Source organism: Rattus norvegicus, chromosome 9, assembly GCF_036323735.1.
Source record: "Rattus norvegicus strain BN/NHsdMcwi chromosome 9, GRCr8, whole genome shotgun sequence".
In the NCBI taxonomy this organism is placed as follows: domain Eukaryota; kingdom Metazoa; phylum Chordata; class Mammalia; order Rodentia; family Muridae; genus Rattus; species Rattus norvegicus.
In genome coordinates, this window is record NC_086027.1 from 45,776,389 (window position 1) to 45,789,431 (window position 13,043).

A 13,043-nucleotide genomic window follows, 5' to 3' on the forward strand; every position below is an offset into this window, starting at 1 on the left:
GGCTAGTCTGGCTGCAATGCCTCACTCCTTGACCTGAGACTGGGGGAATTTGACTTCCGGTAGTTCCCATTCACCAATTGCCTCAAGAGTATCAAGCTGCACCTGCCAGGCTTATTATAAATAGGGAGAGTGGATAAAACCTTCCGTGTATAAGAGTTTAGGAAAGAGAGGGCTTTCTGGTTAGGGAGGGGCTCTTCAACCTTTTTGGCAAGAAGAAGTTTGAAGAAGCAGCTTCTCTTATGAGATGCTGTCGATTGCTAACCCAGCATGCTGTGGCTACCTCTGCAGTTTGTCACAGGGACAACCACCCACTGGGTACCTATACCAAACTCTTCTGATCTCATCGGGCTTCTGGTTTCCCTTTGGGGGCAGTCGAGCATAGTGGGGTCTTGTAGTGACCCTCTGCTTTTTCCTCTGGGCTGGGGCAGAGGCTGGGCGTAGTCAGAGGTATGGAAGGGGCTCCACACAGCCAGGGAATCAGAGTGAGAAGGGGATTTGGCTCTGGAGATCTCCCCTAGACTGCACTTTTTGCTTTCATAGAATGGTTATCCTAGCTTGTGTTTGCAAGATTTGCTAGTGGAAATAACATTATCTGCTATGCCTGGTACTGGAGCAGCTCTGTTTGGGATTGGCCTCTTGGTAGATCTTTAGCCTCTGAGCAAAAACATCAGATGGGTTAGCCTACTGCAATGCCCTGAAAGTCTGGACTGCTGTCAACCAAATCCCATGCAGGAATACTGCCCTGGTGAGCTACTAAAAGGAAGCTCCCCACCCCACACCCCCGCCCCTGCCACCCCCGCCACCCCCCCAACCCCCCCCCCCACACACACACTGCTGTGACACCATACCTAACCAGAATAAACCCATTACCAAACAGACTGCCCTTGGGTGTCTCCGGGCTGTGGCAAAAGGCCCTGGGTCTCACCAAGGACACCTTTTGCCCTGGTTCTAGGATATTATGTAGCGTGTTTAGTGCCATGTGCCCATCTGACCATAGTGGTTACTTCTTCAGTTATCTGCAAAACATGTTGAGAGAGAGAGAGAGAGAGAGAGAGAGAGAGAGAGAGAGAGAGAGAGAGAGAGAGATTGTCCTGTGAGAGGTGCCCACCATAGTTTTTGAGACAGTGTCTTACACTGACCTGCTACCATACACACTGGAGAGATCTGCCTGTCTCTTCCTCCCCAGTCCTGGGATTTCAAACACATGCAAGCATGTCTAGGGTCTTAAACCTGGGTTGGGAGTACCGAACCCAGGTCCCTACTCATGCATGGCAAGCACTTTACCAGCTGAGCTATTGGCCCAGTTTCTTCTGTTCCTGACTGGGTGGATTTAGAGTGGGTCTGAATTCTCTACTGTTTTCCCAGTTTGGGAGGGTTTTCTCATTTGCTCTTGTTTTTAAGTCTTGGATGGGGGAGGGGTGCTCTGGCGCCCTAGTGCTATCCCCTCCCCCTCTCTCCACTTTTTAACCCACCCCTTAGCAGGACAGGCTCCGGGTACTTGATGTGGGCACCTCAGCCTTGTCTTGCAGCAGGAGTGCCTCCCAGAGGCCACTCTGGCTTGAATCCAAGCACCCGAGCCCCTCCCAGCTGCCCTAGGGTATGGAGTTCTGGACAGATCTTTTCACTCCCCACCTCCAGTTGCTCCCGTGTCCTAAGTATAGCTAAGGGCCCAGTACAACACGGACAGGGCCGTCCAGATGCCATAGCCTCCAACTTTCATGCTTGGGCCCAGCAGGCACTCCACTGCAGGCAGAGCACCAATCAAGGCTGCAGGTCCTGCTGCCAACCTTAAAAAAAAACAAAACAAAACCACGAAGGTCGGAATTCTAATTTTTTTTCTAATGTCGGTTTAATTTTTTCAACTATTTTTTTGGAGCATGACCAGGATCAAAACAATGCACACTGGGGAAAAGGGACAACATAAAGCTGGTCCTCGGGCCTCTGCACACATTCTGGTTTATCTTTACTGAGGTCTTTGAGTCATTGTCCCAGTGCTGCCAGTGGAATGGTGATATCTACATAAGAGCTGGATCCATGCCCTCAACGTCTCTCTTCCTTCCCCACCCTTATTCGCAGCCCCAAAATGTGGTCCCTACTCCCAGCGCTCTCGAACTTGGAACTTTGGATCCTTCAGTGTGAAGGTCAAAGCCTCCGTATTCCCGTGGAAGAGAGCGCGGGTGACACAAACTACCACGACAGAGAAGGTGAAAAAACTCGGGCTCCCAAATCCAAGACCAATGCCCAAAAGAGTCACCCACTCCTGGGCTCGGGACAACCCAGACGCCACCCGCAGGCCTGCGAGTTGGAACCAATCCCCTTTGCGTAACGATCCGCGTTGACAGTGTGAGAGACACGCGACCCGGCGCTGGACACTGGCCTGTGCCTGGGCCTCCTCCAGCCCCTCCCCTCCCCCAGGGCTCTCCAGAGGCGGAGCGGAGGATCAGAGCGGGCGGCGACAGCAAGAGGCGCCGCGAGGGCGGGCCGGGGGCGGGGCGGGGCGGAGCCGCGACGGACTGCGGAGACGCGGCGGCGCACGGGGCGGTGCAGAGCGTTCTCGGCGCTGAGCTTTGCGGGCGGGTGCGGGCGCGCGCGGCTGCGGGGCGCTGTGGCGGGGGCCGGGCCGTACGCTAGCCGAGCCGGGGATCGGGGCGGGAAGCAGCCACGGCGCCGCCGAGGCCCGGGGCCCGGGACGCTGCGCATAGCCTGGGCGCCGAGTAGCCCGGCCGGGCCGGAGCGCGGGCGGCGGTGGCGGTGGCGGCGGCGGTGGCGGAGCAGCTGCGCCCCCCGCCCTCCCAGGCCCGGCGCCCGGGCTGCTGGCGATGGTGACACATGCGGCGGCGGCGCGCCGGCGGCAGGACCATGGTTGAGCGCGCCAGCAAGTTCGTGCTGGTGGTGGCGGGCTCGGCGTGCTTCATGCTCATCCTCTACCAGTACGCGGGCCCGGGGCTGAGTCTGGGCGCGCCCGGTGGCCGCGCGCCCCCCGACGACCTGGATCTCTTCCCCACGCCGGACCCACATTACGAGAAAAAGTACTACTTCCCGGTGCGCGAGCTGGAGCGCTCGCTGCGCTTCGACATGAAGGGCGACGACGTGATAGTCTTCCTGCATATCCAGAAGACCGGCGGCACCACCTTCGGCCGCCACCTAGTGCAGAACGTGCGCCTCGAGGTGCCCTGCGACTGTCGCCCGGGCCAGAAGAAGTGCACCTGCTATCGGCCCAATCGCCGCGAGACCTGGCTCTTCTCTCGCTTCTCCACCGGCTGGAGCTGCGGGCTGCACGCTGACTGGACCGAACTCACCAACTGTGTTCCCGGTGTGCTAGACCGCCGCGACCCAGCAGGTCTGCGTTCGCCCAGGTGAGTGTCCGCTGCGGGCGAGTGTGATGGGGGGGGTGCCCTAAACCCCGGACCAGATCTGCCCTCTTTGCTCTCTTGGGGCCCCTTCCGATCTGCCGGATCCCAGGATCCCCGTCTCATCTGTCCCTGCAGCTGCCACTCCTGACCTCTGATCTCTCTTTTCACCCTCTGTTCTGTACCTCTCCTCATCACTGGCCTGTCTGCGCAGTGCCCAGACTTCCTCCTGGGTCACTGCCGGCCGCTCTCTGTCCACCCCATCTGCGGTGCACTGCCGGCTAGCCTGAGAGAGAAACCTCGGGGACTAAAGGTCCAGGCTTGGCTCTAGAGGCAGAAAAACAGGTGTGTCTCTGTGCGTCTGTAGCCCGTACCTGTCTAGAACTAAAAGTGGAGCAAGGGAGATGAGGATCCTCTTCCTCTGCACCTGTGGTATCCCCAGGCCCTCCAGTGCTTGCCAGTCTGGGGAGGAGCTGCCAGGAAAGGGGTGGGCTCTGCCTGCCGGTGTGTGCAGGTAGAACAAAGGCCCGTGTGACCCGGGCTGAAGACGGAGAGAAGGCAGCACTACCTGGCCTCCCCAACTACTGAAGTGGAACAAAAGCTTCCAGTTGGGGACTGCCTTCCGCAGAAATCTATCCACCGGTCAGATTAGGGATAGCTGAGACAGTCAAAGCTACTTGTGCAACCAAGAACCTTCCAGCAAGGCCCGTCATGTTCCTTGTCTGGGGCATGTGGGCGAGGGCCAGCCCCTCCGAAAGCACTTTGTAAAGTTGAGATTGTAGCCCTGTTTCTGTTGGTGCCCTCTGGTCCTCCGGGGATTTTCTCCCCCCTACCCCGCCCCGCCCCACCCCACCCTAGGAATTAGGGCTTCTTGTCTGCCTTTGTTTCTCTCCCATGTTTCCTGTAGGACTGAATTTACAGATGAGCTAGGAAGTGGGCGTGGGCAAGTCTTGACTGAAGTCGCTATTTTCTTTGGTACTTTTGGGGCAGGAAGGTGCTGGCTCTTCGGTGGGGTTGGGACCCTTCAGAGTCCAACCAGCCTGGAGCTGCTTGCCCTACAGTCCTGAGGGTTTATTTCACAAACTGTCAGGACACTAGGACGCTAGAGTTGGGTGATAGACATACACATTGCACCCACCCCTAGCAGTTCTCAGTCTCAAAGGAGGTATTCTGTCCGCGGCCCTAATCTAGACCCAGAGTCTCCTTTCCAGGCCCTTGAAACTGCTTCCTGTCCATATTAGCTCTGCTCTGCACACATACATGCTTCAATTACAGGACCCATCCCAACGGTTCAGCCATGCCGTGCTAGAGTCTGGGTCTAGCCATAGCAACTGTCCACTGGTCCACCACTCAAGACTGCGAGTGCCCAGTACTGGGCACACCCCAGCAGATTCAGGGAAGTCCTCTCCGTCTGCAGGATGTGGGGCTTGAAACTGTGGGCATCCTAATTATAGAAGGTGCAGGCAAACTGTGCGTACTGCTCTTAGAGCTGTAGAGAGGCCAGGCTTTGGGGGTGACCCTACCCCTCATGGACAACATCAGCCACAGATTGTAACCAGGGTTCCCTTCTTGCAGCTCTATGGGTTTCCAGAGCGAAGGACCCCAGTGCCCCTTGGCTAGAGTTTATCAGAGGCTCAAGTGGCCTCGTGGCTGTGAATGGAAGGAACAGGGAGGTGGGTGGCCCCAGATACTGTTCGCAGGCCTCAATTGCCTGCAGAGGGGGCAGGGATGAAGAATGCTGACCTCCCCCCCCCCCAAAAAAGGGGGGTGGTCAGGAAGTTGCTGACTCAGCAACTGTGGGCTAGGTGGGGGAGGGGCCTCTAGGGCCTTTGGTTCCAAAGTTTCTAATTGTGCCACCCAATAGGTGACACTGGGTTCCTTCTGTTATTCTCTTCACTGTGCTCCATTTGTTTCTTTTTTAGGTACAAGGTATATAGCTTTTTTTCCCCTCAAACTAACTCAGGAGACTTTTATGTATTGGACTCCTGGCTGCACCTGAGTTCCCCAACTGAGCCCTATCCCTGGCAAAAGCTGAACTCCCATCTGCCCAGGGACCCTGTCCCTGTCAGAGTTGGCAGCATGTTAAGTAGCACTGATGGTTGGTGTTAAGTAGCACTTACTGTCACCCTTGAAGGCTCGTTCCCTCTCCAGACACCTTGCACACTAGGGTGGGCCTTCTTTTCCTCTTCTCTCTGCCCTCGGGGTTATGGTAGAGCTTGGACAAATGACTCTACCTAGCTCCCAACCTCCCCATGGCACATCTGCCTGTGGCTGCTCTGAACTGAGCACACATCTGGGTGACTCATGAGGCTGGACAGATCCGTCACTCCCTCCTAGGTTTGTAACTTACAACATCGCTTGGTACTTCCTGCCTCAGCAGGGGAACAGGTGTGTGAGCAAAGCATTGGAGGTTTCTGTGGCCTCTGTCTGCTCCAGATGTCTCACATCTGCTAGCATAAGCCTGTGTGCTTACAAGACCAGAGTGGAGAGACAGAAGGCTCGATGGCTGGCCTTGGACAGATGGAGCTGCCAGGGGATGAGTGCCACCAAGGACCATTGGCACCTGGGCCAGCTCTAGTCTGACTACCCTAACCCTCATGGACACAGCATGCCCTAGGAGAGCCAGTGAAGTCCTCAGTTGATGGCTACGGGCTCAATTTGGTGACATCATTAACAGGTAGGGATGGGAAGTTTGGTTGCCACTCTGGGGCAGTCTCCAGGGTCTGGAGTCCTCCAGGGTCCAGTAGAGAGGAAGAGGAGGAGTCTGGCATAATAGTAAGAGACCTTGAGTCTCTCATGTGCCCCCTCCCGTCGTAGTGATAGTTTTCTGTGACGGAGCAGAAAAAAGAGAAACCCTCCCATGGTTTTGTTTATGTTGGGCATCATGAAAAGCTCATTCTGTGGCAACTGCAGCCAGGCCCTCTGTGTGCCCACTCTTAGCTGCCACGTGATAGAATGGGAGCTTTTCTCTTCCCGTCTGTAAGGACGTGTCAAGTGAACACTCCTGTGTGTAAATATTTTGCACAGCTTTGACTTGCTTTAGAAATTCCTCTGAGGGGAATATTCGAATGCTTTGCGGCTGTGCAGAGCATCCTCCTTGGTTTACTCCCGGGGAACCCTCCTTGCTCCGCGCTCTCCAGCCTGTGCCGTCAGAGTACCCTTCCCAGCTGCCACCTCCCTACGATCACGATTGTGGTTTTAAAAAGTTTTCTTAGACTAGGAGTGCAACTGGGCCCAGCATGCACAAGGCCCTGAGTTCTATCCCCAGTACAATATCAAACTAGAAATGAGGGTATATTCCCTACTTCTAGCACTCCAGGGTCAGAGGTCAGGGTCATCCTTGGATATATAGTGAATTCCAGCCCTGCTACAGGAGACTGGAACAACAATAACAGAGTTTTTCTGTTTCTTTTTTTTTTTTTTTCTTTAAAAGGTAGGCCCCAACTTGGAAACCACTTTTTTTTTTTTTTTTTTTTTGGTTCTTTTTTTCGGAGCTGGGGACCGAACCCAGGGCCTTGCGCTTCCTAGGTAAGCGCTCTACCACTGAGCTAAATCCCCAGCCCCTGGAAACCACTTTTAATTTTTAAACTATTTGTAAACTATTATTACATTTTACTTATTGTGTGTGCGCACATGCACGTGTGTGTTTACTGAGTGTGAGTGCGTGTGTGTACACCTGCCATGGACATGCATCAGACGTTAGAGAACAACTTCTGGAGGTTAGTTCTCTCTCCTACCACGTGGGGTCAGGCGATCAGGTCTCAGATTTTACAGCAGGCATCTTTTATCTACTGAACCATCCATCTTACTGGTTCCCCAATATTTTTGTTTGTTTGTTCATTGGTTTGTTTAGTTGCTTTTAGTGAACAAAAAGCACAATTTTTTTTTTTTTTTTTTTGGAGTGTAAAACCCAGCCCTACTCATCATACCTTTGAGGTGACACAGCCTTGTAGGGAACAAGACATGGCCGTGTCCTCCCCCGAGCCCCCGCTCCCCATTTGCCCCCCCACCTGCTTAGGAATGTGTACAGCAAGGGTCAGAAGGAGACTGAGGTGCTGGGGGGGGTGGGACAGCACTTGTCTGGAGCTCTTGGTGGTGATCTCAGTTGGCCCCGTGACTTCCTGGCAGCTCTGTCCCCAATGAGATGATTTTGATGTGTTGGTACTTTAAGAGGTGGAGCCTAGGCAATTTGATTATTTGAAGACAGTTTCCTGAGAAAAGAATAGGGAGACCCCAGCTAGTTCTTGAAAGAGTGAATTCTATGGATGCTCTGTGGCTTCCTGTCCAGCCATGTAACTAACCTCTCCTACACATGATCCCTTCATGATGTCATCTCTGCACAAGGCCCTCACTAAATCTGAGCTGCTGCTGACATTGGTCCTTGAACCTCTAAAAACCAAGTTAGTCAGCTTTGCTTTGGAAAGCACCCAGCCCTGGGGATTCCATTACAGCAGTGGGACACGGTGTGAGATAGTCCTCAACGCCCCCATAAAGTAGCTATGTGAACACTGGCCCATTCAAACTCAGTGGAGAGTCTAAGCTTGGAAGGTCTGGGGCAGCATTTAGATATCTGTCCATCCTAAGCCCCAAGCCTCAATCAGCCCTCTATTGCCTCCTGCTCCTGGGAATGACTGTCCCCAGGTAAGAAAGGCGGCCATAGATTCAGGCTGTGTAGGCTTTTCCATACCTAGACAGAAATGTATAATTGTGCTTGACACCTGAGTCATCCACCTTACTAGAAACAACCCGGCAGCCTTCACCCATTGCTGCAGGGTGGAAATCAAGCCATGTCCTCTTGGCTCTAAAAGGGGAACACCGGCGAGATCTGCTGATGGCCAGCTGAGACCAGCCGGGGTGACAGCTTCCAGTCGTCTCCTCTGCATGGCTAGATTGTTCTCCACTAAGTGACTCCTTTCCGCTAGGCCCCTCTGCCAGTATCCTGGGGAGGGTAGACGGGGTAAGAGGCAGGACTGTGGGGGTTGGGGATTTAGCTCAGTGGTAGAGCGCTTGCCTAGGAAGCGCAAGGCCCTGGGTTGGCCCTGTTCGGTCCCCAGCTCCGAAAAAAAGAACCAAAAAAAAAAAAAAAAAAAAAAAGAGGCAGGACTGTGGCACCTCGGCCAACCTGTCTTTGTCTGCTTGGCACTCACACACTTGAGTGAGGAACCCTTCCTCTGTTGTCCCCAGTGCAAAGGACTTGAGAAATGTTTCCAGAGCAGATAGGAAGCCACAGAGTCAGAAGGAACTGTCACCAGAGCTCCCCACTCACCTAGTGGGTTTGAAAAGAGTAAAGCACAAGAGACCATGCTTTGGGGAGCAGTTAGAGTAAGGGGCTGGTCAGTTCATCAGGTCAGACTCCAACCTGAAGCTTTAAATAGTCCCACCCAGGCTCTCCTTACCCACTGAATAAACTCCATGCCCTGGGGGCAGGTACCACTGCCACCCCACCCCCTCAGGATCGATCAGTAAGGTCATATGACTCATGTCTATCATCTTTAAGATTTTTTTTCTTTTCTTTTGGTGAACTCAGTTGCCTTTTTCTCTCTCAAGTAAGACTTATTATTTTGCTTTTGTGTTGAAGGGATTGTATATTAGACCAGGGGCTGGGGGAAAGGGGAACTAAGGTCAAGACACACTGAGCAGCAGAGGGTGCAGGGCGCCAGTAGAAAGTGGTGTGGGCAGCAGCCTCTCCTACATGTAGGGTTCAGGCATGTTGCTGAAAGCTGGTGAGGGGGATAACTAGGGACCAGAGAGGTACCTAGAGATAGCCTAAGTGGAGAGAGATAGCCCAGGTGTTAGTGTCTCATCTGCCTTAGAATTCGGGCCTGTCATTTGCTGGCTGTTGAACTTCTATTCTAGCCTTGCGTGTCCCAGAATAAAATGCCCCTTCCTGCTTTAGCATTGTCTCAGGTCCCCTGAGTACAGGGTCTGTCACTTTGCAGAAACAGCATATATATTTCCAGACACAGGAGAGAGCTAAAAGCCAGTCATTCCTGACCTCTGACTGGAGAGAAAAGACTCTCTAAGGAGAGAGTCTCTCCAGCTTCCAGATGGTTCCCACTGGAGACAGCCTTAGTGGAAAGCTAGGGCCAGGCTAACCTGGCTTGGATAAGCCTTCTTCCTTCTGCCACTGGCCCCTCAGAGGCTAGGCCCATTCTGAGGGCAATGGGAGCTTGGCTAAAGGCACACCCCTCCAGCAGCCCTTTCCTACTTTTAGTCCACACACTTATTCATCCATGAAACTTGTCACGTTGAAGAGGCTTTTCTGCCCTCTAGAGGTGGGTGGTATCTCTATCCGTCAGAGATACCACCCACCTTCGGAGGCCCCACCCCCATTCCCAGCTTCCCTGGGTTATTCATTCATTGACTAAGCTGTAGACTTTGGCCTCAGCATCCTGTCCCAGGAGTCAAAACCAAGGTTCCAAGAATGTTCAGATCCTCATACACACAGGGCTTAGGTACCAGAGGAGGGAACACACAGTAACCTGCTTGACTGTTCATGTCCTAGGGGCATATGTTCTGTGGGTTCCAAAACTGGATCCTCAAAACTAGACAGAGGGAGCCTCCAAGTCAGCCTTGTGACCAGAGCCAGTGGCTCTGGGACTCAGTAAACACATCTCCATTTTTTTTTTTTTTTTGCGGTCTAGATGTCCATCCACCATTGGTGTCTAGAGAGGGACCGGTGACCTTGTGGTGCCTCCACCTTGAGATTGTGCCCACGTCTCGTGGGAGCCATAACCGGTTAGGACCCTTTGAGTTCCACAGTGTGCCAACAGGGAGAGCCCAGCTCCCCATCTGGAGAGCAGACCATCTGTGGCACCATGGTGGGCATGACTGAGCAGGGCCTTGCACGTTTGCATGGAGCTTTGGAGACAAGCCATTCCCCACAGCCCGGCATCTGGCCCAGCTTTGAGGGCCGTGAGCCGTGCAACTGCCTCTGTTTGTTTGCATGGAGAATGTTAAAAGGCCCAGCAGCAGGGACATCAGAGCAAATCGGTAGTTGTCTGGAAAGATAATAAATGGACAGATTAAACTGGGAATTAATGGTTTACATGTGTGTAAAGCACAGAGGTCAGTGGCCAAAGTCATCAACACTCCTGGTGGTGGACGGGAGCGAGCTCCTTCCCTTTCACGGTCAGACTACTCCAGCATAAGCTTCTCCGCCAGTCAGCCAGGCTATTCCCAAGAAACTGTGCTTGCCACAGGGACCCTGGCATCCTTGCATCTGGAGTAAGAACAGTGTGGGCTCCAGCTGGGCTGCTCCCTGCTTGGACCACTCGAAATAAGTTTCCCTTACTCTCATGGAACCGTGAGAGTCCCAGCAAAGGTCAGGTGATAAGCTCTATTCAGTCCTGTGGGGCAGGCAAAGGATAGGAAGTGGCTGTCCAACTGCAAAGAAGCCAGCTGGGGAGAGACAAGAGAGCAGGAGCTAGGATTGGCAGGTATCGAGAAGGCCATCCTGAGTTGATAGCGAGTAGGTGAGGGGCTCAAAGTTGTTCCAACCAAGTACAATCCCAGCTTTGCCTTTTGTGGGCTTTGGAACATCTGTAGAGATAGCTCCCCTTCTTTAGATGGTCACCTGACTGTGTCTGCCACAAGGGTACAGACCAGGACCTCCACATTCAGTTCCCCCATGGTCCTGTTTCTTCGAGAGGTTATAATGAATCCTTTAACTTCTGGGAACAGACAAAAAGGACCTCCAGAGCCAGCTCTCCGCCTTACTCAATGAACTGGCGAGCTCTGAGGCCAGCACATGAAGCCTAGGCAGGATCTCGTGAGTATCCCAAGCTGTCCTTGAACTCCCAAATGTAGCAGAGGATGGCCTTGAATTGATATGGCCCTCTGAATGTTGAGATTAGAGACACACTGCCATGTATGGCTTAGTCGGTGATGGGAATTGGGCCTCTGTGTATGCTAGACAAGTACTCTGTCACCTGAGCTATATCCCCAGCCCAAATGTGGAGACAGGCATATAGAGCCTGGTGTCAGCAGATGTCCTCCCCCTCCCCCTTCCTCTGAGATGTTTAACAAATCTACAAGAACTGAGGAGCATAGGGCAGGAAGGGCAAATGTGCCATGGGGCATGCTCCTTGGAATGTGGCATTGGGTCAGGCACAGGTTCTAATCACCCCCACAGTGTACATTCCTACACAAGGGTACAGTGGAGAGAGTCTGTGGGGAGAGGGCTAGTGAGGGTACATCCACTGCTACCTCACTGTACACCTAAGGTAGAGGCTTTCCATATCTGCCCCAGCCTATTGTCTGCAATTTCATGATTCTCCTGTCTTTTTACTACCTTAGTACCTTGGCCACAATTCTCTTCACCCATACGCTAAGCTGTTTCAATGTTGCAAACTTTCTAGACCTTGTATCCATTTCTTCCTAGGTTCCCGCAACCCACTGTCTGTGCTCAGCCTGTCTCTGAGATGTATCCTTGCTGGTTCATGACGCGCATATTTAATCCAGCCACCTCCCAGTTCAGCCCTGTGGCTGTCTAGACACGGCTCCTGTTTTCTCGGCTTTGTTCAGTAAGCAGCCCGGAGGGAGCTTCATTCATGCCTCCTGCCTGCCACAGTGCAGCTTATTAAAACCACACCTGTTCGTGGTCCTATAGACCCCATCCAGTACATCAGAGTATCCCGTTCTCAGACCCGAACAGGCCCTACAGACTAGGAGCGTACTTTATCTCCTATGAAGTAAGTGTGAGTGGCCTTGGGGCTCATGTGTCAACTGCAGAGGCTTTCTCTGCCTATGACTTGTTTGTGCCTTTGGCCTTGGTCTTCTTGTTGGCTGGTAGGGTCCCCTGTGTGTCTTAGGGCCAAGTTGCATGGGTGATCTGCCCATTAGATGTGACCTCCTGCGTGCACAGCCACCTTTAACGTTGCTGTAGGCTTTTTGCCTCACATAGATAGGAACCTGCAGTAGCTAGAGTCCAGGCGAGCCCTCTGTCCTGTTGCTGGGACCTTGCTGATGGAAGCAGTCTCAGTCACAGGCCTAGATAGCCAAGGGAGTAGATAGATCTTACTACTGTCCTCCTGGCAAAGTGGATACTCCAAGACTGCCTTCAAAGGTATTCAGCAGGGCCCAGATACACAAGCTGAGTCCAGGAAGGCCAGGTAAGCCAGCAGGGTCTCTGAAAGGCTAAGTTGGAAAAAAGGGCCTTACAGCTAAAACCAGAGCCTGGAGCTGCTGCTTGGAAGACCCACATTGCATCTCTATGCATGGGAAGGTAGGCCTGAAAAGCACATTCGTATTCCCCACACCCTGACTAGGACACTGCTTGTCTGCATCTGGTACCTGGCCCTGCTCCCCAAATCATCCATAGACAGCACCATCTGCTGCAGCCACACCCAGGGCTGGCCCCCATGTGATGCTGCTTTGTACACAAAGCTCTTGGCACTGCCCTCCCAGAAGAGGAGCTTATCATGGGATGCCCACACACACACTGAGTCCCAGCCTCTGATGCCTCACTCTGCAAGCTTGGGATGAGAGATCCTAACAAAATGCGCCCCCTGAGTCCCTTTCTGACTGAAAATGAGAACACTTAGAGGCTTGCAGAGCCCAGGGGACAGATGTAGACACTTCTTCTAGCTCCTGGGCAGTAAAGGAGAACATCTCCTCCAAGTCAGCACTAAAACTCTCGTGTAAATATTTACCTCTCTGGGGCTTTGGTGTCCTTGGGAAACAGAGACTGGA

The 13,043-nt window shown here is 53.3% G+C and overlaps 1 protein-coding gene across 1 annotated transcript in view; it reads left to right on the forward strand.

Annotated features, from left to right (window-relative positions):
• The first annotated feature begins 3,013 nt into the window (after positions 1-3,013).
• Hs6st1 (heparan sulfate 6-O-sulfotransferase 1) overlaps positions 3,014-13,043 on the forward strand; it is a 39,182-nt gene continuing 29,152 nt past the window's right edge. The window contains exon 1 of the mRNA NM_001108210.1: positions 3,014-3,356. Within this exon, the coding sequence (NP_001101680.1) occupies positions 3,076-3,356 (281 nt within the window). The 5' untranslated portion in view covers positions 3,014-3,075. The remainder of the gene's footprint in view (positions 3,357-13,043) is intronic.